Source organism: Caretta caretta, chromosome 7 (genome assembly GCF_965140235.1).
Source record: "Caretta caretta isolate rCarCar2 chromosome 7, rCarCar1.hap1, whole genome shotgun sequence".
Classification (NCBI taxonomy): domain Eukaryota; kingdom Metazoa; phylum Chordata; order Testudines; family Cheloniidae; genus Caretta; species Caretta caretta.
Window position 1 is genome coordinate 21,193,809 of NC_134212.1, and position 26,363 is coordinate 21,220,171.

Genomic DNA, 26,363 nt, shown 5'->3' on the forward strand with positions numbered 1-26,363 from the left:
TGGGGGAGAGAGTTCCGTTTATTTTTCTAAGTAAACAGTCATTTAAAGCAATGCGAAAATAGCTCTTGACTCACACAATAGGCTCCAGTGAAACGAACTACTCTCCTGGGGAGCAGGGTTAGCAAGAGAAAATGGGAAATTTTGTTTAATTCATTGCAAAAATTGTATATAATTCTAAGAATCCCAAACTAAAACATTCCCCAGTCAGGTTGGTACAATGTCTTTGTATCTCATTGGTGCTGTCCTTAATTTACAGCCTTCTTCGGGGTCTTAAGTAAAGTAATAGAGAGCTTCTTCGTTCTCTTGATCAATCAGTCCTTGATCCTCATCTTCTTTCTCTTTGATAGGCACTGGCTCGGAGCGGAACATCAGCTTTCTGCCAGTCTGCAATGAACCAAAATGCAATGGTGGTGAGAGAAGAATAGGTTGGGTGCAAATGCAGGTCACTACCAATGTTTATATTGCAAGCTTGTGCTAAATTTTTAGGACATGTTACGGTCCCTCTAGTGTTAAGTTTGTAGACAGAAGGTCCCATAAACCCCTCTGGAAAAACGAGAGTGGGTGTCTTAATTCTTTCAGTAAGACAGCTCCTGGTGGCCCAGGGCTGTCTGTGTATATGCTATTGCTGATTATCTAGTGGCTAGATTTGTACAAAGGCACAGCACTGCAGCCTCCACATTCAAAATATCTAGTCTAACTGAAATAGCTATCCCATCATGGTGATGCCATACTTCAAATGGTGAAAGAAATCGGTAGTGAGACATGTAGAGAATCTGTTTTCCACTGGTTGGACCACATTACTTGGACTCAGACTGCCTGTGGCTTATTCCCCACTCTGCCACTGATTTCCAGTTTGACCTTAGGCAAGTCACATTGGCACTCTGTAACAAGTTACTCATCTGTAACATGGACACAATCACTTGTTTGGTGTGCAGCTGCATTGAGAAGTTTATGGCTAGATTCTTCAGTGGTAACTCAAACTGAGGCCAGTGGAAGCTGTGGCTCCTTACCGCTCGCGAAGAGTGGGGGTAAGATTCTGTCCTATGCGTCTAAGGTGCAGCACAGAACTCAGCCCAGGAGGATAAGTGGGGCTAAGGTGCCTTTAGGCCACATTAGTGCCCCCTTGATCCTGGGCTACTCCAGGGATTAGAGTGGCTCCAGGTGTAACTAAGTCCTGGGGGCCTACTTAAGATATGGCAGCCTCCCAGAGCTGCCCAGAATCCAGTGTTGCATACTGCAGCAGTGCAACCACATCCCTTCCAGTGCTTCTGAGGGGCCCTCAGAAGGGAGCCTGTGGCTGTCTCTTGTAGTTCTTGTTCAGGGGCTTCCATATGAAGACAGGGATACTAGGGTCCCTTTACGCTACTCTGGCCCACTTCTCCATTGTGAGGGGCTGCAGCAGGGGTGAGGATCTCGCTCCAGATCCTTAATGTCTGTGTGCACTGAGATTTTCCATTAAACGGTGCAGTATAAGTGCCAAGTATTATCAGGAATTGCTTAGGTTACCTTTTTCTTTATATCCGCTTGTGCTCTTTCCAGTGCCCGTTGCAACCTCTCCTCCTGCAACTGTCTCTGTTGTCTTACTTTTTCGTCCCTCATCCTTTCAGAGCAATTGAGCAAAATGGGAATTAAAATGATGGACTTTGCCCAGCAGGGTATTTTTTTGACCCCGATTTTCAGTAAGAAAGGACAAATCCCCCAGAGGTGAATGTTTTGTGATACAGTGCCCACTCCATTTAGTACAAGGGAATTCTGCAGTGCAAGTGAGACAATTCTAAAGGGCAATTGATTTCTCCCCCAACACTCTCTTCTTCCCCTCCCCCCTCCAAAAAGACCTATTTCATTTCTCAGTGGAGACAAAGCAGCAGTGAACTGAACAGAGATCATGCTTCTATTTTGGGATCTGTCACTGACTTTCTGTGTGCATCACCTTCAGCAAGTTACTTGCCCTCTCTAAAATAGGGTTAATGGCATTTGTGGGGTAACGATACTTACCTGACACAGTGTGTCCTCACACCAGTGCAAAGTGAGTATAAAATGCTATCTGATCAGCCTGGTAGGGGTTTATACCCAGTTTGCCCTTGTGCAAATGACTACACAAAGTGGCAGGGCAATGGCGAATCTGATCCACTGTGCTCTGCATGAAAAGCACGGGGGGGGGGGGGGGGGGAACTGGTAATACAAAAATAATCTGCAATGACAGACTGTCCTGGCTGATTAAGTGCAGAGGGCTTCCTCTCTTGTATAGCCACTACAGCTGAGAAGCCAGTGTGATTTCTCCCCCACTCCTTCTCAAAATACTGCTCTAATGTTAAACCCTTTCAGTTAGGGTAACTTCATTTCCTGGCATTTTCTTTTTCTGCAATGGTGTGGGGTTTTTTTTTGTTTTTTTTTTGTGGTATGGTTTTTGTTTTTTGTTTTTGTGTGTGCTTTTAGTCTAAATAACGCTCACGAAGTGGCACAATGACCTTTTTGAATTCTGAGGAAGGAGATGGGGGGGAAAGAAAGTTCATATGTTTGTTACTGAACTCTTTCTGACACTTCCAAGTTTCTTCCTGCAGCTCTGACCCAGACAGTGATCACACAGTCTGATCGCTGGCTCACTTCTTGGGATGTAAACGATCATCTCTATTCAGCTTCTCAAGTTGTCAATGAGAGTACATCTAATCTTAAGATCATAGATGCGGTGGGGAGGAGTATGGTATGTTCTACTAATGTGGGTTAGCACTTTGGGCCTTTGCAGAGGCAAAAAATTGAATTTAAAACATGCCAGTGTTGTTAAATTTCCCAAATACGGTACTGGAGAATAAGTTAGGATTTTCACACATGCCCTCCTATCTTTTAGCATACTATCTTAGCAAGAATGATCAGTATGAAAACATAGATTTAACTACAGCAAGAAGTTTTTTCTGCCTGATCAGTTTATATTTTGCTACTATTGTATCTCCTAATTTCTTATTAGAATTATGGGTAGTAATTAAGTATTGATAATGTGGGCTTTTTAATATACCTGCTATTTCTTCCTGATTAACTGACACACGGAAGCAATTCCACTGGCTTCTCTTTTTATCTTTTGGAGTTTGAGAAACATTAAACATTGAAATGCTGGCGTGATCTCCGTGAAACGGGTCGCACCACAACCAGAGCAGAACTTCCTCTTACCTCATCCTCCGTTCTTTTTCTTTGGCTTTCTCCGCCTGCTCTATCTTTGCTTGTGGGACTCTCTCCAGACACTCCAATAAGTCATCTAGTTGGTGTTCTATGACTGTTAGCATCTGCAGGGTTCCCAGGTTGGCCTCGTTTTCTCCAATGCAACGTCGATAGACCTCCGTCACCTTTTTGTTCAGACTCACCAACATTTTGTCCTGGAGACAAGGTAAGGGGATGGTCCTCAGCTGCTGTAAACTGTCACAGCTCCTGAGGACCTGCCCAGCGTAATCTGCTTAAACCCAGCCCAAAAATTGAAATTAACATTTCAATTCCCTCAATAGAACTCAGTGCCTCATTTCACGTTTTGATACTTTCAGCATCTAGCTCCGTTACAGGTAGATTTTTGTATAGGGAAAGGATGGGTGCTAAAACCTCACTGACATTCTGTACCTTGGGGGAGCACCCTGTAACCTCCATATTCCTCATTTATATACAATTGTGATCTTGCATATAAAGCATGCCATGTGAGGTATCGGGGGAAAGGTTATGATCTGCTGAAAGTCACTTCATCTAAATATATATAGTTAAGGCATATGAAGTTATGAGATTGTGTTGTAAAGTTGTCACTAAAATACACTGTGGGTTTGGGAAGTGCCCAGACACTAGCTCTCCAGAGGCAATGACAAGGGAGGTAACCAATGCCCAGACGGGTGTCAAATAACCCATCAACAGCCATTGTCCAGCAAGGGAGCTATAATTCAATGACTCATCTACATAAGGCCACACCAGGGGAACTGCTCAGCCTTGCCTGGGGACTCAGTAATGCTCACCACACATGCCTGGACTTGTATCCTCCAAGCACATGGGACTGAGGGTATAAAATAGAACACAGTGGCCACATGCTGAGCCTTTCTCCTCCCCCCATCTATGCTGCAAGCAACAAGGACACTCAGAAGACTAAAGACTCCAGCAGAGAAGACTGGTCCAGGTTTAAGGGACAAACTTGCATATTAAAGACTGCAATAGCCAGTGGGGTGAGAAAAACTGCTTAATCTAGATATTGCCCAGTTTAATAGGGTTGAGAGTTTAGACTGCGTGCTTTATATTTTATTTTGGTAACTAACTGACTGTTTGCCTATCACTTAAAATTTATCTTTTGTCATCAAGACATTTGTTTTACTGTTTATCAGTGAGTTTGCCTGAAGTGTTTGGTAAGAATGCTTGCTCAGGCTTTGCAAAGGCTGGTGTATATCCACTTTCCATTGATGAAGTAGTGAACCAATTAATAAACTTGCACTGCTTGTCTCGAGAAGTGCAAGCCTGTATTCCTGAGGTACCAGGCTGGGAGCAGGGGATTTGGCGGGTGCCTTTCTCTGTGTGATGCATGAGCGGCTCTGGGGGCATTCATGTGATCTAGCTGGGTGTGGGGCTCCACGTGCAGTTGTGCTGAGTGATAACAGCGCCTGGAGGGGTTTGCTACTTGTCACTAGCAAAGTATTTTGAGAGTCAGCCCAGGCTGGAGAGTTAAGAGGGCACAGCGGTCCCACAGTCCCAGGCTGCACCCCAGGGATCCCATCACATTCACCACTGGAAATCTGAAGTCCTCTGTTTGGTCACAGGCTAGTTATCATGAGAAGAAGCAGGACAGGCTACTCCTAGACATATCCCTGCCAATCTCTCACTTGCTTAGGGTCTTGCTCTCTGCACACACCTGCACATCTGCTTTATACTCTCCAAAGGAAAAGACTCGTGCCTTCAATTCCAGGTCTGCTGCTGTCTCCTCTTCTTTGATGATGGAGGCTTTGAGTGTGGTTGCAAGCTGCTTCAGCTGTTTTATCTCACGGTCCCTAATCCAGGAGAAAAGGGAGGCGTTTTTTAAAAGGATCTTTCTTGGACACAACTTTCTTCCGGTGTCTTTGCAAACAATGGCTATAACTCCTCCAACCATCAGGTGGAGCCTGAACTTTGTGACATCACTTTCCTCTGTAAGGAGACTGGCTGGTAAATGCATTCAGTTGAAATTCTATTTCCAAGAGCTAGAGAGGACTCCAGGTCTCTGGAATAGTATTTTCTGTGCATTGGGGGTGGGAGTTAATTAAATGGTGAAAAGTTTCAATATGTCAAAATAGAAAGATTCCTACTTAAAAAAAACAAGAGGCTAATACACATCTAAACCATAGGATTATTATTAGTCATGTCTATTGCAGTAGTGTCTAAGGGCCAGCCGAAAGGGGCACCCTATATCACTTGGCACCGAATAAACGCAGAGTAGTAGAGAGTCCCTGCCCTGAAGAGCTTACAATCTAAATATACAAGACAGACATAGGTGGAGGAATAAAATGCCCATGTGGCTTCCTGCAATTTAAAGACTTTACACTTGGATTGCCTGTTGACTTCCACTAGAGAGGATTCTCATTGGAATTATCATGGATAGTAGTTTATCCTGTAGCTGTAGTTTATTCCTGGCTGGAAGTCCTCTGTGCAATACTGTACAGAACCTTTTGAGCCTTAAATAGTAGCAACACATGGCGAATGATCAGGAGTGAAACAAGGCTCACTTGCTCACCTTTCCTTTCCGGAGCCTACCACACCAATTCCCTGGCCCCCTGTGAATAGGGGACCAAAAGACCAACTCAGAGCTAAAGTCAGCCCTCTGTGGCAGCACACAGACAGACCACTGCCCCAGTAGCACCCCCTCCAATCCCGTGGTGAAAAGGCAATGTGGTGAATGCAGTTCATCTGATTAACAAAGTGTAGGAGAGAGACTCCTCTTTCATCGTGTACGGCATGGCTTATACATTACTTTACCATGATCCTTAATGCTATGATCTGTGGCAGGGGAGACCCCAGGCATTCTAATGCTAGAATATATGCAGCCTCTTTCAGCCACTTACATTTTACTTCGCGTAGTGGTGAGAGTATGCCGGAGCTCATCCAAGGTTTCCTCAGTCTCCTGGGAATTCTGGATTAGGGACAGGTTCTGTTCTTCCAGCTCAGTGAAAATATGCAGCAGCTGCTGGGGATCAGTAAAATATAACTCCGGCTCCTGGGATGGGAAATACAGAATATGGGTGTGCATCCATCTCGCTTGGTGACTCTAATTTAGCAGTTTATTATATGAGTGCTGAAGTTTGGTCTACACGTCATAATGTTAATATATAGTTATTACATAGCTTGTTACACGCAGATCAAGAAGTGTCATCTGTCCTAAAGAACTTAAATTGTAAATGAACAAAAACAAGACATGGGTCCATTGCTCAGGAGAGAGTGGGTGTGCGGATTAGTCATGGTGGAAAGATGGGAGAAAGAGTCCCTCGGCATGTTGAATTTTACAGAGGGCCTTGAAGGAGAGTGGTCTGGTTGGACGTGTGTAAGGGAAGTGCTCCAGCAATAAGGTTCAGCATAATAGAAGGAAGGCACAAAGTTGGGAATGAGACCAGATGATGGAAGGAGGAATTAAGGATTGGGAAGAGCATAGGTGGAGATATATCAGCAGGAGCAGGCTTAATCTGAGGAGAGGGTTGAATTTGAAGCTGTAAGGGACCCAGTGCCAAAGATGGGATTTGAGGAATGGGGGGCGAAGTTGTTACTACGTAGGAGGATTGTTTTAGCAGCAGTGTTGGACTGATAGAGGCATGCATTTTTGGACCTGGCTCCTTGCTGTTTTGTTCGTATTGCGTGGGTTGGGTTGTACTTCCTAATGCCTGTGAGCAGCATTGCTCTAGAATTGCCTGAACAGCCAGGCAGCTTACAGACACCCCCCCTCCCCAAGCCATCAGTGCCATGGGTCAGTCAGCAAGATTTTACTGCCTTTCTACATGGCTTACTCTCTATTCACACCCCCACCCTAGGAGTTTACATGTCTCCTTCAGAGCCCCAAACAGGCCCTAGTTCCTCAGTCTGATGGGGAATTAAGGGGGCTGTGGGCGCTACAGAGCTTGTGTTATAAGAAGGGAGTGCCTGTGACAAGACAGGGTCTCCTAGCATCTATATGCAGTTTGATTCTGATATCTGAAATCCCCTCACGGTTCTTCTCTCTGTTACAGGGCAGCCTGTTCCTTTAAGGGCAGGACCTGACTCAGCCAGCTCAGTTCCAGGGCTCATCCCCTTTTAAGGTCCAGGAGTTGTAGTTCCCCAGCTGAATCACATGCCTGGGAGGGGTCATGTGAGTGCAGGCTGAAAGTGGGACCTGCTATAAATGAGGCAGCCTTCAGACTGGGCTTGTCTCCGTCCATTGTTGCACTGATTTAATGGGAGGTGTGATTTTTTAAAATAAGTTTTATTAAACCAGGGCCACAGGTTCTGTGGCCACTCTTACTGTGCTTTAGTGTAGTCGATTGGGAACAGGTTTACCTTGAAATAAGCCACTCTGAAACCAGAGTAAAAGTCCATGCAAGGAGTAACTAAACCAATACACGTGTATGTATACAATCCCTGAGTAGGAGAGTGACCAAGCTGAGGCAAGACCTGAGCTGGTCCAAGGCAGTGGGTTGGAGAGACCTGGAAAGAGCAGCAGTTTGGCAGAGGAGGGAGAGGGCCTAGGAAGAGCGAAGCAGGATTGAGGGCAGATGCTGGTATAGGGTCCCAGGGATGGAACCCAGACTAGTGGAAGGGTCTGGGCTCCACCACTGTGCCAGCTGGAGGTGATGTGGAAATGGCTGCAAACAGAGGACGGAAGCTGTGGCCCAGAGGAGGACCCCAGGTAAGGTAAAATGTGTGCAGACACTAGGGAAGGCTTCTGACCCCATATGGAGACTGGGTGAAAGATTCTGGGTCTCTTCATTTTGTCTGGTCTTTGTTTACCCCATAAAGGAAGGACTTTTTGCTTTGGCTGGAAGATCCACCTACTTAAATCACCAAAATGTTAAAGCACCCAAGGGCCTGAAGAGATGGGGAAATGAGATACCAAGCTGAGGTGAAACTGAGGCATGCATAGTTTGACATTGGACCAGGTAAGAACCCATTATATTCCTCTCTCAACATTCCCTGTCTTCACCTCCCTGCAGTGAGGGATTGGAAGGTCCTTTACTGCCCTTCACCCTCTTAATTATTGCTCCTAATGTCCGCAGGCATGAAGGTTAGGAAAGTAAAAGATTAAAGACCGCTGCTACCAATAGGCTGTTTGAAACCAGCCATAATTGGCCCTAGATGATGACTGAAGCAGAACAACAGTGAACATATTAACAATGCAGGGTTCCTTATACCAACGATAGCTGAAGTTGGAAAAGACTGCTGCAAGAGCCCAGGCCCTCCCTTTGCTCTTGGTTCCTATCACCTCCTGGGACCATATATCCTGGGCAGCTCGCTGTCCTCAAATGAAAAGAAAACCTCACTTGATTTTCTCCTGGGAGAGAGAAGGGGGGGTGAGGAGTGAAAATCGCACATGACAAATGCCAGTCACATCGTATAAAGCCTTCTGGATTGGCACTCAGATGCTGCGGTGAAGAGGGCAGTGAGAGAACCTGAACAGAAGTGAGGTGTAGCTCACGAAAGCTTACGCTCAAATAAATTTGTTAGTCTCTAAGGTGCCACAAGTCCTCCTTTTCTTTGAACAGAAGTAGTTGAATTTTAGATCAATTTTAGAATGAAGCCGGGCACGTTGTCAGCAAAAAGGTAAGTACAGGGTAGCTGCAGCCACTAACAAGCCCTCTGGGGCAAAATACTAAGGGGTTGATAGGATTTGGTATCCTACGTCTAAAAAGGCAGCTGTTAATGGTGCACATTTGGTCTGCTGCTGGCTCCCCAGGCACTTTAATGTCTTTACTTTCCACACAGCATTTCATTTTATTCTTAAAGAGGGAGGGAAACATCACACACGTCTCATTTAATCAGCTGAGGTTCGTCTGGGCTCTGTGCAACCCGACTGCGGTGTAACATCCTTTAAGCAAAGGGAGTGATATACTTCTCTGTACAGATGTACTGCTTGCAACAAGTCTGGGCAGCGAATATCATATTTGGCATCAAAACATAACAGTTTAAAAGTACCTCTTCATTCAGCAACCGTCAACATTTTTAGGACCTAAATTTCACGCAGATGCTGTGTTCTAAGTTAGAATGAATAGGTGATGGGACAGATTTTTTTTTTTAAAAGATGGAGGCTTACATACACAGATACAAGTGTGCAGTGGGGGGCAGTTACTACAACTGCAGGCACAAATGGCCGTTTAGATGGCTGAATAGTCACTTGTGCAATACTCAGTTCCCATATGTAACTGTGGCTATTGCAGCTTTGAATATGATGGCTTTAAATAGACATTTAAAGCCAAGAGCAGGCTTTTGGTTTTTGATCCTTGCCTGTTTTAATGATGATAGGGATTATGAAAAGATGAGATTTTAAAAATCTAATATTCACCATTTATGCTGCAAATTTACTTTTCTGCATTTTACTCTGCTCTGTCATTGGTCTGTTTCATTTTTGTCTCCCATGAGCTAGCCTCCATGCAACCCCAAAAAAACAAGCTGCATTGTAAGTGGCCTGGGAGCAGATGTTGAAATTTAAGGAGACCAACCACCACCTCTATTTACAGTTGTTTAAAATGTCTCTTTACAAAACTTCAATTTTGGACTTAAAAAAAATCACTTTATAATAACAAAAACCTTAAACACATAGTATGACTGGTGGCAAACTGAGCTGATCCTGGGTCTGCTAAAGGCAAAGGAAATAAATGATTCCCTTGGTTTTGTATTTATATTACACTCATCACTAAGGTATCCTAAAAGAAAATAAGCATCCAGCGTTGTAATCATTAGATACAGTAACTCCACAATTCAGCAACTAATGGTTGGAAGGTATGGGAAATCAGCAAAACAAGCCACAGATGGAATGAGAAGACAGGTATAATGTCTGAGTAGTTCAACATAAGGCTACTGACCTCATCTTCGTCCTCATTTTCAGAGAAGGTTGTACTCTCCTTCTCCTCCTCCATTGCTAGGGCTGCAATGCTCCTGAAAAGGTATTTCCAGTGACAGGCACTTACAGAATTGATTGCTTAAGCTATGTTAAAGGAGATCTTGTTAGCTAGCAGCCAGACTCCTCGTAAGTTAATAACAACTGCAAACCACCTCTGGTTGTAGCTGTAAATAGCTGGCAATTTACATTTCTTTTGCATGTTACCTATCTGATTTTAAATATTAACTCCCTGAATATTCGCAGGGCTGGGTTCTTTCTAGGCTATTTGTTTTATGGTATCCCCTAGGAACCCAAGACATGGACCAGGCCCCATTACACTAGCCGCTGTACAAACAGAACAAAAAGATGGTCCCTGCCCCAAAGAACTGCCAATATCAGCCTTTCTGGGTTCTGTTCAGTTGTTGCAGAGCCATTTCCACTGGTATTGTAACAACAGATAGTCCTGAACCAAAACCACTAATTCTGAACACCCTCAACCTTTAGGGGAGTCTGGGATCCAGCTTTGGATCCGAATTTGACAGCTGAGCCCTGCTCTCTATAATGGGTTGAATCAAGGGCTTGATCCAGTGGTCTGTGGAGCAGTGGTATGGAGTGGGTCTGCATGTATGCTCCATACAGGGTTGCAGCAGTGCTCCTAGGCAGAGGGGTTTCCACACAGCTGGAGTCACCTGCAGAGTGTACATCCCTGTTCCCTATACCCTGCACACAAGAGAGAAAGTGGGCAAGTTGAAGGCATGGCAGAGTAATATATTCCAAAGCAGGACCCCCGGGCCGTTAATGAACAGTGCAACAGTTTATTTCACTGCTCCAGCAAGGAATAAGCCCCAAGTGCATGATGAAGAGCAATAGGGTGAGAGACGTTGGACTGATGCCAGCAGCAGACCCTACTCATCAGCCCTTGCTGCTGCTGCTCCATACACTCTCTTCCATGTCCTCTTCATGCCACAATGCGGCAGCTCCAAACCCCCTCTGCCCCAGATCACTCCTTTTGGGGAAGTTTACAAATGGATCCGGATCCAACAGATACCAACGGGTGCCACAGTATGCAATGGCAATTTGGTGAAGCGCCACACCTCTACCCAGAAGGAAGTTTTGTTGTGGGACAAGTGCCTTTTGCCCTAGAATACCACTGGGTGGCAGTCTGAGGAAACAAACACTTTAGCCAAGTGCTTAGCTGGTGTACATCTATTGAGATCAACGGGGCTATGCCAGTTTACAGCACTGAGAATCTGGCCCTCTGAGCACTTTGATTTGCTCTAATAAGAGAGCCAAACACATTAACTGGATGGGTTTCCTAAAAACACAGAAGGTAAATAATACTCACGCATACCTGTAGCTACTGTTATCTGATTGACCGCTCTCCTATATTTACATTGATCACCTTCACCGGGTATCTCATACTTACTGTCGTCTTGCTGGCTGGAATTTAAAGCTTTGCTTTGAAGGGCTTTTGCTTGGCCTGAGGGATTCCCTTCTCTGCATGATTTGGCTTGGGGACCTCATATCAGGGCCTCCTGAAGAGAAATCAACAGTCTGACATCCTGTATAGCCGAGATAAGGCAACTTGCCACGTCTGGTCCGGGGTGTTGCATCCTGACCTGAACACAAGAGGAACAAATCCTTAGAAGGGGAGGCTGCACACAGTGAGGAATGGCAAGAAACTCTTCCTGGGAGAACTTACCCTTGGGCGTGATGGGAGAATGGGAGATTTTTTCTTCTTTCACTTCAGAGGGCATTTTCATCATCTTTGTCTTCATCTGCTTTTTTTCATGCTCTTCCCGCCACTCCTTCGGAGAGAGCTGGTAGAGGAAGTTCTTGTACATCTTGTACTCCTTCAAAGTGTCTTCAAACCTGGATATCTCACTAGGACGGAGGAGCAAACGGGTTGCACTACATTTAATAGCAGATAAAAGCACCATTCTGAAGAAATTCTATCCTGAAAGGCAGCTCTACTCTGACAGCGACTATGTCAAAATGGCACCGTCTTGCTCCACAGACCCGCTGCCTGTGTGCATTCAAAGTCTGAGCCACAGACTCAAGGCCAACAAGTTTTTAACTGCTGTTAGACCTGCACAGCTAAGAGGGAGTGAGCTAGCATCCATGTATTTCTTCTTGTGTATCCTCAACATAATGGGTCACTCTGTTCTGACCCATTACCCCTGCACAGGGGGTCAGAGTACACTGATACAGGAGGGGGAGCTCCAGAGGTGAAAGTAAGCCGGTACGGCGTACTGGGAAGAGCCGGTGCGCCACACCAGGACCGGCTTTCCCAGACAGCAATGTAAAGCCCTGGAGTAGTGGTGGCAGGGCTCCGGCAGGGATTTAAAGGGCCGGGGAGGTAGCGGCTGCCAGAGCCCCAAGCCCTTTAAATCCCCACCTAAGCCCTGCTGCCCAAGCCCCGGGGTAGCAGCGAGCCCTGGGGTAGCGGCGGCGGGGCTCTGGAGGGGATTTAAAGGGCCGGGGCGGTAGCGGCAGCTGGAGCCCTGGGGCCCTTTAAATCCCAGACAGAGCCCGGCCGCCGCTACCCCAGGGCTCGCTACCACAGCAGAGCCCCAGACCCTTTAAAGTTCTGCCAGAGCCCAGAGCCCTGGGGTAGCGGTGGCAGCCGGAAGTCCCCAGGGCTCCTCAGTGACTTAAAGGGCCCTGGGCTCCGCTGCAGGAGTAGCAGCTGGAGCCCTGGGCCCTTTAAATTGCCCCCAAACCCCGGGGCTCCCAGCCGCCTCTGCAGCTGGTAGCTTGGGGGTGATTTAAAGGGCCCAGGGCTCGCAGCCGCCACTACTGCAGCTAGGGCCCAGGGATTTAAGGCCACGCCTCTTCCGGTTGAGGCCACGCCCCCTGCTCAGGACTCCGGTGTACCAGTAAGTCCTTTAACTTACTTTCACCCCTGGGGAGCTTTCAACACACACTAGCCGAGGAGGAGGAGCTATGGAGAAGCCCTGCCTCTTGAAGCTAATGAGAAGAGGGGAGCTCTGCTCTGCTTTTAGTAGAAGAGCGGGTCTTCACTCCCCCAGTCCCACCTCACCCCTACTTTAACCACTGCTCCTCTGAGAGTCAGTGAAGGCACCTGTAATACACAGGTGTCCTCCAGGGCCTAATTTGGCCTGTGGCATCTTTAGCTGTAGTGGAGATGATGGATGAGATCGAAAGAACCCAGCTTGACTCTGAGAACCCAGCCTGGTTTGCAGGGCTGGCTTTGGCAAGTCGAGCAGATGTCATTCAAAAACCAGAGACAAAGCATGGAACCCCACAATGCCTTTTCTACAGAGCAGAAGCACACCTTCATGGCTTGCAGGAATCACGAGTAGACTATTTGAAATCCTGTAGCCAAAAAAAAAAAGTTAGGTTGGCACAGCACATGGTGAGGGATACCGCCTCTGTCACTTCTTCCACTGAATCCGTTCTGAAGCCACCACTCCAATTAGGTCCCTGTAAAGGCTCCCAGAGGAGATTGAGGGACACAATATAGAGCTGTCGGCTGAGAATCAATGCCAGCCCCCTACAATACAGAGCTCATAGGAGGATGAGGGCTGAAATGTCTTTCAGTTAGGAAAGATTTCCTGTTGCAGGCTTCCAGGAGAGGGGTTATAAACAAGATCAGGACTGGCTCAGTGGGCCAGTAAGAGTGCTGCCACATGAGAGAGTGGAAGATCTAATTCACATTCTGAGGTGCCAGGGTAGCTGGGCTGGGAGTGCCAAAGTAGCAAGCGTAGTCATGCAGGTTTGGGGGAAGGGAACCTTTATGGCCGAAAGATGGAGCAGTGTATTAATGAGCTGCATCCTGTCGTCCTTTGCTGGGCGTGAGAACTCTGAAGATGGAGAGAGTAATGAGTGGAGTGAGAAATTTGGTGTTTGGAGGACGCCCTAATCTCTACCTCAATGAGGAAACCAATAGCTTCATTCAAGATCGAGATAGAGAAGACTTATTTCAGAGTAACAGCCGTGTTAGTCTGTATTTGCAAAAAGAAAAGGAGTACTTGTGGCACCTTAGAGACTAACCAATTTATTTGAGCATAAGCTTTCGTGAGCCACAGCTCACTTCATCGGATGACTTATTGGATCATCTTCCCTGTGCCAAGGTCAGGTTGTTCCGTACAGTGTATATTCCATGAAAAATACCATAATAATATCTTTTAAACCTCAGATCTAAGTGAGTCAATACTAGAGATGGGGACAGACCAAAACCTAGATATGGTCAGACCCAATCTTTTGGAAGTTTAAAATCCATTTCAAATGTCATTGCTCATACTCTGTCTAGCTATAACCTTTTCTAGCTATTATATAAAATCTATCTAGTTTCACAGACAGTGCAAGGCGTTCATCTACTATCCATCTACTCCAAGATTATGCAACAAGTAATGTAAATGGGAGAGCAGATTTTCCTTCTGTCTCTGGAGATGAAGGCTAAGTTTTCTGAAGATGAATGTACACAAAATTTGTACTGTATATACGATTACATGTATGTTGTGTAATGGGATGTCAATGGCCAATTCAGCAAATGCATGATCATTTGTTTAAAAATACCCAATTTGCAGACATAATTGAAGTAATTGGGCATGCACATTAGCCACGATAGTGTGCACATTTGGGGTGTGCATTCACCCTTGGCCTGTTTTTTAAAAAAAATCAAGCTCCAAGAGTCTCCCGGGAGTTCCAATATAGAGAACTGTGCAGGGCTTTGTGCAACGTTCTAACTCTGAGAATGGTCAGACAACGCCCTCCATAGAAGAACCTGCAATAAACAAAATCTCAGCTTGTGGTAGATCTAATATGGGGAAATCCCTTTTATATTCCTGACTTGGCCAGGTTCTGCTCTCAGCAATGTTGGGGTAAACCTGAAGTAGTGCTGTTGAAACAGCATCATGATAATTGAGCAACTGCCATTCAAACGTCTTGACACGCCAGTGAAGTCAAAAAAGTTAATCCAGATTTAAGCCAGCATCAATGAGCACAGTCCCAGTATTTTAAGGTAAAGCCAATGCCCACAGAGACAATCCCAAGTCTTCTCTAAAACCCTGTCCATGTTATGAGAGGGCACTATCGAAGTTTAATAAAAAAGCTTGATGACCAAGCTTTAGTGTTGTAATTTGAGAAGCTCAACCTTTCCTTTCTGTGTGTCATACTCCAAGGCTACAGAGTGAAATTCAACAGTGCCATAAACCGGTACATCAGTGGGGATGGCACCCACTTACACCAGGACTGAATTTGGCCCAGTTTTGATAATTCTCCCTGAGATTATGAGAACAACCTGACTGAGCACATGGATGGGGTAACCTGCCACCCACACAAACATTTAAGGCCCCTTTAAAGTTTTTTTATTTTTAGCCTGAGGAAGGGTGGCGCAATCGGCTCAATGTTATCGGATTGCATTACAATGTGATGACATTGCAACATGAAGTTGCATTGTTCCATTACACAGCTATTGTCTCATGACAGTTTGGCTTCAGATGACACTGACAGCACAAACTTTTAAAGGCGGCAGCCCTCAGGATGCAGCTCCTTAAGGTCTGTTAAAGGTTCAAGCTATTCAGTGACACTGTTCGCTGGGTGATCGTTACCTTTGAATGCTCATCATTTGTGCAGTAAGCTCCCGGATCTCGATTATTTTCTCTATCTTTGCTTTGGTTTCTTTTTCAGCACTAGGGAAGAATGCATAAAAATAAGATTGCAAATGTGCATAGAACCACAGTTGTAGTGGGGTGGGAGAGAAGTGTACAGAATAGAGGAAACAGATGGAGTGGCAGGAAATCTTTATTATATCTGAAAATGTACTCTGCCGACTCTCTGTTGTGAAACTGCTTTTGTGATACTCCTGGTCTACTGGATTGACATCAAACTCATGTCACCCAGCTCATTGGCAATATGAACAAACCAAGTCACCTTTGAGCCAAGACCAGAGCTGGGGTTAGGGGTGGGGGACGAGTGAATGGGGTTAAAAGAATTTCAGATCAAAAGGAATGTTCAAGTTTGCGATGAAGAGAGATGGCAAAAAAACCATCTCCTTCCCCCATTTCCCATTGTAATTTTAAACTTTTTTTAAAAAAAAAATTCTACTATTTACTCACGTCTGAAACAAGGGGATTAGAACCAAGTGTTCCACCCAAACTTTGAGTTACCAGTGACACTATGGTAGATCCATGTAAGTAATTATTATGTTGCAGTACTGGACTCAGCAAACAGAGGATAACCGTAGTTGTTGAGACATGGAGGTACGGGCTAGCAATCAGAGCACATACCCAGGTATCCTGGCATGCTAGTATTCTTCTTACTAGCCAGTCCTGAAGGCCTGTGCTGCTACATCTATACTACCATTGTCACTTGTGCTAGCTAGATGAAAGCTACCCCGGGTAGGCCTACCTGTTCTACAATCACACCTTCACTTACAGATTCCCTTAGAGGTCCCTGAGGGCGGGACCTTTGCCTGGGGATTAGACTATAGTGGCATTGCTGCACTGCAACCCTTATCAATGGGCAGGGTGGCTGCCCCATCGATTAAAGCAGCAAAAAAAGGGGCCCAGTCAGCAGCTGTTTGAGGAATCTCGCAGCAGCCCCACTGCAGGTGTCCACCCCCATGCAGGGCAGCAGTAGAAACAACCTTCACAGGGTGGTGAATCCCCCCTTGGACTCAAACTTGGCTTAAGCCAATGATGTCGCTTGACTGGGCAGTGAGCCTGCATGCTAATCAATCTTAGAGCTCTGCAGGGAGAAGTCTGGGTCTGTGTGTAACCTCTAGCGTGGGTACCCAAACAGACGTGCCCAGAGACAGGGGCATGAACCTGCCGCCTTGCCACATGCAGAACTCCCAGTGATGCTCCTGGGAGCTCTGTGTGTGCAGCAGAGACCCTGGCTGGGGAGCCCCTTCGTGTCCAGACATCCATGCCAAAGCGTCTACGCGTTGCCCCCACCACTTGCGTTACGTTTTCAGCGCCTGAGCAGAGTTTTTATCGTTCTCCTTCAGGAACTCGTCAAACATGGCGGCGTCCTTCTCCAGGTGCTGTTCAGCCTTTTCCAGTTTTGCTTCCTCTTCTGCTGCTAAATTCTCCAGCTTCTGAATTTCATCTCTCTTTATTGCCACAGCGTACTGAAATCAACCCAAAAGGGCAACACGGTGACTCATGCTAGCTCCTCACTCCGCTTGTTCCTTCGAATTCTGGTTTAGCCTGGTTCTTTTCTGGCTGCTGCAAACATTGTTACATCAGCCACAAACATACACACGGCTTCATAGTGCACCTTCGCCCGGAGGATCTCAAAGCACTTTGACCCCCATGTGCTGATGGGTGGGCTGAGGCAGGGAGATGCTTAATGATTCACAGAGCAAGTCAGTGCTAAAGCTAAAAATAGAACTCAGGAGTCCTATAACCCCCTTCCCTGCTCTAATCACTAGATAATACCATTGATTTCAACTGAGTTATATTGGCATAAGATGGGAGTTGTATTTGTGAATCAGGTCCAATCTGTCCACACACTTACACTGTCATCATCACCGCAGTGTCCAAGCACATCACAGTCATTAATGACTTTATTCTCATAACAGCCTTGTGCAGGGGGGAAGTATTATCCTCATTTTACAGATGAGGAACTGCGGCAAAGGGACATTAAGCGATTTACATAAGATCACATAGTAAATCTGTGATAGAGCCAGATATCCTGAGTCCCTCTCCAGTGCCTTAACCACAATACGAACACACTCAGCTAATGAGGCCTGATTAGCACCTCCCTGCTCTAACCACAGGACATGCTGCATATGAAACAACACACAAGGAAGGAGCTTAAAATAGGTTTTACATAAATCACATTCGTAAACCAAAGCCAAATACCTGCAGCAGAAACATCTGTCGCTTCTTGTCTATGTATTCATGGAGCATCTCTTTTTCCACTTGCTGGTCTGAAAGCATGAGACAAAGTCGTGCAAGCTGGAGGTAGAACAAGTAGTCAAATGACCAGACAAAAGGAGGCGTATGTGCAAAATCGCATTTACTAGCGAGAGCTCATTGGAATGGGCATGGGCGTCTGCACTTGAGGCCTAAACGAGCAGGTACAGAATTAAGCCAGCTCACGCTGGGTGTCTTTGTCTGCTGGAGGGGGGAAAAAACAGGAAGTTGAATGGTAACAGAAAGTGAATTAACTTTGTCCTTGATTAGGAAAAGGAGAAAAAACTCAGGAGGCTTCTGGCACTTGGATGGAGTCACAGGGTTGAATCAGGATAATCTCTGAAGCTGAGAGAACTAGATAATTCATTGCTTTAAAAAGCAAAGCGCTGAACCTTTGTGGTTTTCAGTCTTTGTTATTCAGGTTTGTGCTCATCACTGCAGTTAGTGCCAAAGCGGAAAAAAATGGCTTGCAAAGCACGCAAAAACAAAGCAGAATTTTACTTGCAGAGGTAAAACCTTGTGCATGTATTTAGCAACAAGAAAGTACTAAGGATGCTGAGGTGGAGTTCCTGGACTGGTTCTCCAATCTGTTACACTGGTTTTATATTGATTTGAATGGAGTTACACCTGCATGAAACTGGTATAACAGAATGGAGTGTCAGGCCCCCATAAGGGCCAAATCTAAGTCACATTGCATTAATGGCAAAACTCCTATTGACTTTCATGGGATCAGCATTTGGCCCTAAATGCAGACAAATATAACCTGCTGGATCATGGTGGAATGGAAATATCTCCATGACCCACAGCCTAACCTTGAGCCTTGGGAGCCCCAGACCAAGCTCTGTAATGACTCACACCCCACGCAACACTATTGATGACAACTTTTTGCACAGGGTGTAAGATAAGGCAGAATTTGGTCCACTGTGTTGTAATAAATTTCTCTGTGTGCCACATATAAGTCCTTATGTACATACCTATGGTAGAGACCAGGTGCATGGATATTGGCCAGCTATGATAGACGACTGTGGTGCCTGCATGCTAGAGGAACTCAACTTAGTTATCTACGAGCTGCTTCTGAAGTGAACAAGAATATTTGCAACTCTCAACCCTTCTTTGCTTCTTTGTTACAGTCCCACAGAGAACCTGATGGGATGTTAAGTCTAGCAAGTTCTCTACCTTTGGTGACCGCTATCTTCCAAGAGATACTTTCTTGGAGAGCTTTCAGTCGCTTTGCTTCTGCTGCCAGTGCTCTGTCCTCTGCGTCCTCCTCCTTCTGGAGCTCCTTCTTGAACCCCGACTGCTTGGCATTCATCATAGTGGAATAGGTCATCTTCTCATGGACTTTCAAGGTCTTCTTTCGCTCACGTTCCTAGGGGGAGACTTCAGTTATGTAGACAAGTTCTCCTAGTCAAGTAGTCTGTCCAGTACACTCTTCAAATGACTCAAGAGATTATTTTATAATCTAACTGATCTCCCCATTAGTAAGCTTTTCTGATATTTAAATTCGCTCAATTTCATCCTATTACTCCTAGTGATACTGCCTTGGAGCCACCAAAATAATTGGTCTCATTCCTTGAAGCTTATACCCAGCAGTGTGCACACTGTTGCTACATCTCCTCCCCTGCTAGATTTTAAATGTATGTATTGAGTGCCTCGTGTTTCCCTTTGTGGGTTATTTCTGAGGGGGGGGGGGAACTAACAGAGTCTCCTATCCATTCTTCTATTACAGGGCTACCATTTGTCCCCCTACTCAGCAGAAGAGGCTGATCTCTGGGAACTTCTCAAATGTAAGGGACATGCATACAGAGGACTCTTGCCTCCACAGTGCTGCCTGCCTCCTGCAGTCTCTTGAAAGCACAGACCCTACAAGGGTTGTACTACCATGGACTCCCCTGTGTCATTCCCCATTTGTGGTTCTGGAGCCCTGAGGAAACCCCTCCAGGTCTGTGGGGAAGAAGGAAGCATACCACAGAGCCAGCTCTCCCCAACTTCCAGGCCTCACTAGTCTGCTCTCGGGGTTCCAATTCCCCTCCTCTTACGGACAGAAGCCTGCAGCCCTAAATTAAGCTGTCAACCTTAGCATTCATTTAGCTTGTGGTCCAGCACAAAACCAGCATTAGTATATGGGCTCTCCAAGTCAAGGGATGAGTCTGATTAATTGTAAAACAGGAGATCTGTAAAACCCAAGGCTGCTACAGAAATAAGTAATCCCAGTAGCCTCAGGAGCCTCCCACAGGAATGGGAAATCCACCATTATATAGAAGGAAAGAAGCAAAAGAGCAATAAAAATAATCTTCAAATACCTGCCCAGATTCTCAGCTGCTGTTAATCAACCTGGCTCCATTGACTTCAGTGGAGCTACTCTGATTTACACCAGCTGAGGATCTGGCCTGTAATGTTCTTTCATACAACAAGTTTTGTTAAGGCTGCCATCCCCTTTCGAATGCACTGCAAACATCTTAGCTTTTGCCTTAGTTGTTATACATACCACCTTAGCCCTTTCTCTTTCCTTGTCTCTCAGTAAGAAGATATCCATATCCGAAGGGATTTTAAATGGGTTTTTCCTCATCGGAAACGCCTCATTATCTATGCACACAGCAAGAAACAGAACTCGATTAGCAGAATCTCAGTGTGGTGATAGCTAAAAAGGCCAATTTCAAAATATAAAATTCATGGGCAGTGTTTTAATCTGAGTTACCTCAGCACTATCCAACATATTTTAAAGGGACGCCGTCAATGTATAACCTGGTCCTTTTGCTAGGGGAGACGGGCATTTTAAGAGTAAACTGTTCCTGAAGTGGCAAATTCACAATGGGCCAAATACTGTGTTTTGTCCTGAGGTTTTACTGTCCTTACTGATTGTTTACAATGGACGTTTTGCCTTGAGTAAGGGCCTCAGGATTTGGCCATATTGAAGGAACTTCACTCTATCAGAGATCACTATTGATGGGCCCTACGGGGTATAGTTTTGGGAATTAGCACATTTGCAGCAGTTGATCTTTTGGGGAGGCTGTGTTGACAGAGCAGAGATTTTACTGTTTAGCTACACCCACCTCGCTCTCTCATCCAGTTCCATTGGGCCAGTTCCTGAAGTCCTTACCCAATGTTTTACTCAGCTAAAGCTCCACTGATGACATTAGAACCTGCCAGACTAAAGGTTGTACAGCAACCTGAATAAGCACCTGTAGATCTGGCACGTGGTTAACAATTAAAAGCTGAAAAGAGTATCAGGACCTTACCTGAAAGTGAAGACTTTGTTTCCACTCCAGAGTTGGTAGAGGGAACCCCAGAGGTTGGCACTGTTTGCCGAGAAAATGTCCTAGCCTCTGGTTCAATACAAATTAATATTCAGCCATCAATAAATCAATAGTAATAAGCAACATTGGCAAGAAGGCAGGGCAATACTTGAATCCATAGACTTAATCCCCAAGTCTTGGCATTTCCTTGCTTTTACAGACATCAGAAAGGGGGCTTTTGTTACCTTTTAATTTCTCATAGAAAGATGCAACAGTAAAGCTTCTTCCTATCTTCTGCAGGATGCTTGGGTTGAGCATGTTTTTCAAACATTGATAGTAGGGCTTTTCCAAAGGGAAATTAACACAATACCCTGTTGTCAAATCAAGGCCACTTTCTGATCAGAGAGGGGCTATTTCTCACATCTTGTCCTGAATCTTGGGGTGACTTTGTAATGTGAATGAAGATTGATTACAGAGCTCAACCGTTAACTCCTTTCACTAGATTTTAATGAAATTATAACCCACGGCCTTTGGACAGAGTGACGGTACCATATCTGCCTGTCTTAAGGAACCAGTACATCCATAATCTAGGGTTCCTTTCTGTAATATAATAATATGTGCAGTGCACATATAGGGCCTGAGCTGAACCCCTTTTAAGTCAATAGGAGTGTTTCCATGGGCTTCTATGGGGTTTGGACAAGGCCCACAGGTGCAAATTTTGCCATCAGCAATACAAATCCAAATAACTCCATTGACAACAGTGCAGTTATTTTGGATTTACACAAGTAACTCAGAGTGGAATTTGGTATACAATGTTTTAAATGCCCCATAGTGGTACTTCCAATTACATTACTATGTAGGATGGGAAATGCCTGTTGGACCATACCAGAATGCTTAATAGGAACTTGAACAGGTTGGTTTTGGTGTTGTGTTTCCTACATCCAAAGAGCAAAACATTCACTTGCAGTCTAGATTAGTTTTATTTTAGATGAAAGAATATAGCAAAGAAAGAACAAATATCAAGTCTCCATAAGAAAGGAAAAAGAAAGCATCTCTCACTCTGTAATATCTTCTTTTTCAAACCCCTCACTGTCCCACTCCCAGCAGATGGTTGGGCAGACTTTTTACATTGAAAAGGTGGAGAAACATGATCCAATGGGTGAGTCCTTGATAGTGGGAAGTGAACCCCGTGGACGCTAGAGCTAAAAGCTTGCACCACTACCGCCTAAACTAGCAAACTCAGCTCTCTTAGCCAGCACCTGTAGAAAACTCAAACTTCTATGTGATCCAGCCACAAGAGGGGGACAGAGAGCCACACTCAGAAAGTGTGGGTTACACACAGAAAATAAAGTCCAAGGCCTGGTCTACACTACATGGTTAGGTTGATGTTTTCTGCCTTGCAGCAACCTAGCTGTGAAAAGAACAAGGAGTCCTTGAGACTAACAAATTTATTTGGGCATAAGCTTTCATGGGCTGAAACCCACTTCATCAGATGCATGCAGTGGAAAATACAGTAGGAAGATATATATATACACAGAGAACATGAAAAAATGGGGGTTGCCGTACCAACTCTAACAAGACTAATCAATTAAGGTGATAATAATAGCCCACCTTAATTGATTAGTCTCATTAGAGTTGGTATGGTAACCCTAATTTTTTCATGTTCTCTGTATATCTATATCTATATATATCTTCCTACTGTATTTTTCACTGCATGCATCTGATGAAGTGGGTTTTAGCCCACAAAAGCTTACGTTCAAATAAATTTTTTAATCTCTAAGGTGCCACAAGGACTCCTCGTTCTTTTTGCTGATACAGACTAACACGGCTACTGCTCTGAAACCTAGCTGTGGAAGAGTCTCCACTTAAATTTGTTTCCCGCTGACGTAAGTGATGTAGTAACCATTGTAGTAACACCACCTCCCCAAGCGGTGTAGAATCATGGTCAATGTAATTAGGTCGATCCAGTGTCAGTGTAGACACTGCGTTGCTTACATCAACAGTTCCTCGCTTTCAGGAGCTGTCCAACAGTGCCCCACACTAACAATACAATTGATACAAGCACTCCTGGTGAGAAGCTGCACTGCTGACACGGGGAGCCAAATGTGCATAGCCCCAAGCAATTTAACAGCTGCACTGGTTGTATGCCGATGTAAGTTAGGCTGACATAATTTTGTAGTGTAGACATGGCTTTAACTATGTATAGCACTTTTGGGAAAGGAGGGACAAAATAAAACATAGGGGGTTTGTTAGTAATAAGCCTTATGGTCTCTGTCTTTCCTTAAAGACATGAACATTCCCACGCATGCCATACACCACACTTCTAAGTGCTCCAGCCAAAACCCACATTTCATCATTAGATTTATGCTTTGCAAGCAACAAGTTACGAATTAAAATTCTTACTGGAAATGGCTCCAGAGCTGGACGTTTCCTGGGACACAGTCAAATGCGAATAGGACACCACAGACATGCTGTACGAATTCCGTTCTGATGACTTCTCGGGAAAGGTTTAGATGGGCAGTTGGCTGAGTTTTATATTTTCTGCGATAGAACCTAGGGGGAAAGCATAATGATCACAATATAATTATCTATAATGTACAGACAGAAGAATGATTGTAGTTTATCATCAAAATTCACCCACAATCAACAGACACAATTGCCATGCCTCCTTCCTTTGGAAGGTGACTCCTTAGGACAAGTTCAGATGGGAATCAGTTACACTGGTGTAATTCCACTAGAGTCAGTAGGATCACTCCAGACGTGCACTGGCATAAAGGAGAGGAGAAAATATTGACTGCCATTTGCACTGGTTGTAAGGCTATATTTTAAGCAGTTTCATTTGCATTGCCACCTACGCTTAGAACAACCTCCCACTTCCTGTACAAAAAGTGGTCTCCACCTTCCCTTTCCAACCCTGCCCCTTAAAACCCCAGACTCCTTTAAAGAAGCTTTCTCCATCACAGAAACTGGCTTTCACTCTCCTTCTGCATTAGGTCCAAACCAATAGTGTCACTGGGTTAGCACCAGCTCAAAAAGAAGAAAGTTCCCTACAAAATCACCCTTCCTGCAGTATCTGGGATTTCTGTAGGGCTAACCCTGTTTATCTTGTGAGCCCTAAGCAAATCCCAACTTGGGTGGTAGCTGTGTAATCCAAATTCTGCTGCATGGTGTAAGAAATATCTTGGTCATGCAGGGCAACTGGGCAAACACAACAAACCCCTAAAAGTGCAAACCCCTCAATGCTCACTTGGCTATCTATAATCCAGAGCTGTACTACTCCAGAATGCAAAGTGCCGTTTGCCCGGTGCTGAGCACTTTCAATTCCCATTGAAATGAATGAGAGTTGAGAGCACTCAGCATCTTGCAGGGCTATATATGTGTGCACTAACCATTTATCTGTGACGTTCTTTGAGATAAAAGGTGCTTCATAGGATAGTGTTACACTGAGAAAGACTGATGAGTGCAAGGATCATAAGTCTATTTGAGAGTGGGTGTGAACGCACCCTTCACTTGAGATAGTTGTAAGAAGCACTTCAGGACCCACACCTAAAAAAAGAGCTAACAGAATCTGCCCAGAAACTAACAACATGGTGAGGAGGGGTCCACTGGGTATTGTGACCAGGTATGAGAAAGAGAGGGAAGGCAGAACACAGAGACAGACTGAAGGAGCAGCTGAAAGCGCGGTATCTGATCCTGGAAGAAACCTTGGGTCATGGGTGCAGGCTGAAAAGAATGGTCTTGGTGCTGTGAGAAGAAGCTGCTTCCTACTGTTTGATTCCGTGTGCATTCAGAGAGACAGGAGGACTTTGTAAATAAACAAAGCTGTATCAAAGAAATGCCTCTCACCGATTTCTGTTCCCAACGGGAACATCTCCAAGGCTACAAACTTCCACTAGCTGCTCGGGCCAAAAAAGGGGCAACAATAATAAGGGTCCTTCTTTAACCCTGTTCCTAAGGTGTGGATACATTTTTTTTCTTTTATAAATCTTATTATAGATTGTTTGCACAGCACTTTTTAAAATTATCTAAAATGTTACCTAAGTGCTAATAGGGTTAGTTATTAAGATCCATAATGAAAAAATGGTATTAAAATCATTTGGTGTCTCTTTCACAACCTTTGACATTTTAATGGTTCCACAGGTCTATACCGTCACTCACTGGTGCCAAAGTCAATTGATAGGGAATTACCATTTTTAGTTTACTGATAAATTTACCTGCCACATCTCCCTAGCATTAAGGTGCAGTGCACAAAAATGCTGAATGAAACATACACAATCAGTCTAGAAATAGAATTAATAAAATAAAATGTAGGTTAGTTTCCAAGTTCCCAGAGCATTGGATGGGCTCAAGTCTTGAGCCAGCAGCAGGTAATTGAGAAGCAGACGGGTTAGGTTTCCCTGGCTTCCAACAAAACACACACACATGCATACACACTCACCCACCCGCAGGTAAATCATAGAATCATAGAATATCAGGGTTGGAAGGGACCTCAGGAGGTCATCTAGTCCAACCCCCTGCTCAAAGCAGGACCAATCCCCAATTAAATCATCCCAGCCAGGGCTTTGTCAAGCCTGACCTTAAAAACTTCTAAGGAAGGAGATTGTAAGATTCATCAGTGCATGGAAGTTCCTAGTGAAACATACTAATGCCTCCAACTTTCTGTCTCAGTGAAAAGCTGTATTTGCTGTTAAAAACCGTAGGAGGGGAAAACGCAATAAAAATTATACCTCCCTTCTTTGGCTTCTCGCCCCAGTGACTACCCTACCCGCTCTGATAGCAGCGTGGGTCAGTTGCAGCCGGGCAGAGCCATGCACCTGGAAGAATGGCACAGAACCGTGCAGACTTTGGTTAGCTCCGCGGCTTCGTTTGTTCTCCACTCTTGTTTATGTTGTCAAGGAAACCTTCTCTCCTGTTGCCCGGCAACTGTCTACGTCATAAAGGAAAGAAGAGCTGCGTCACTTTGGTGCGCTATTCCAGAATGATGGGGAGGGCAGGCAAACTAGCTAACCGGCTGCACTTGCAGGAGGGTGGGTGGTAGCAGTTGTAGGCTTCGCAAAACAAGCGAGTAAACCGGCGGCAGGGGCAATTTAGTTGCAATTAAAGATATTGTGCATGACTATGAAGTTGATAAACATAAAGCGGTCACAAGTTTCAAGAAAAATCCATTGTAGCTGCTTTTGCAGGTCTCTTGAGCACGAA

The 26,363-nt window shown here is 45.0% G+C and overlaps 1 protein-coding gene across 3 annotated transcripts; it reads right to left on the reverse strand.

Moving 5' to 3' along the window:
* Positions 1-26,030, reverse strand: CFAP100 (cilia and flagella associated protein 100). Of its 3 annotated transcripts, none has more exons than XM_048859485.2 (16): positions 25,930-26,030; positions 23,568-23,717; positions 21,168-21,254; positions 20,417-20,514; positions 19,105-19,297; positions 17,875-17,942; positions 16,975-17,138; positions 15,616-15,696; positions 11,742-11,923; positions 11,466-11,658; positions 10,023-10,095; positions 6,045-6,196; positions 4,862-4,997; positions 3,163-3,365; positions 1,507-1,600; positions 1-384 (listed from the first exon to the last, which is right to left on the reverse strand). In XM_048859485.2, the coding sequence occupies exons 2-16, from the start codon at positions 23,632-23,634 to the stop codon at positions 271-273; spliced, it is 1,905 nt and encodes a 634-aa protein (XP_048715442.1). In that variant the 5' UTR covers positions 23,635-23,717; positions 25,930-26,030; the 3' UTR covers positions 1-270. The 3 variants fall into 3 exon arrangements, with proteins under 3 accessions (XP_048715442.1, XP_048715441.1, XP_048715444.1); XM_048859484.2 differs by having other exon boundaries at positions 25,892-26,030; XM_048859487.2 differs by lacking the exon at positions 1,507-1,600 and having other exon boundaries at positions 25,892-26,030.
* Positions 26,031-26,363: the final 333 nt, after the last annotated feature.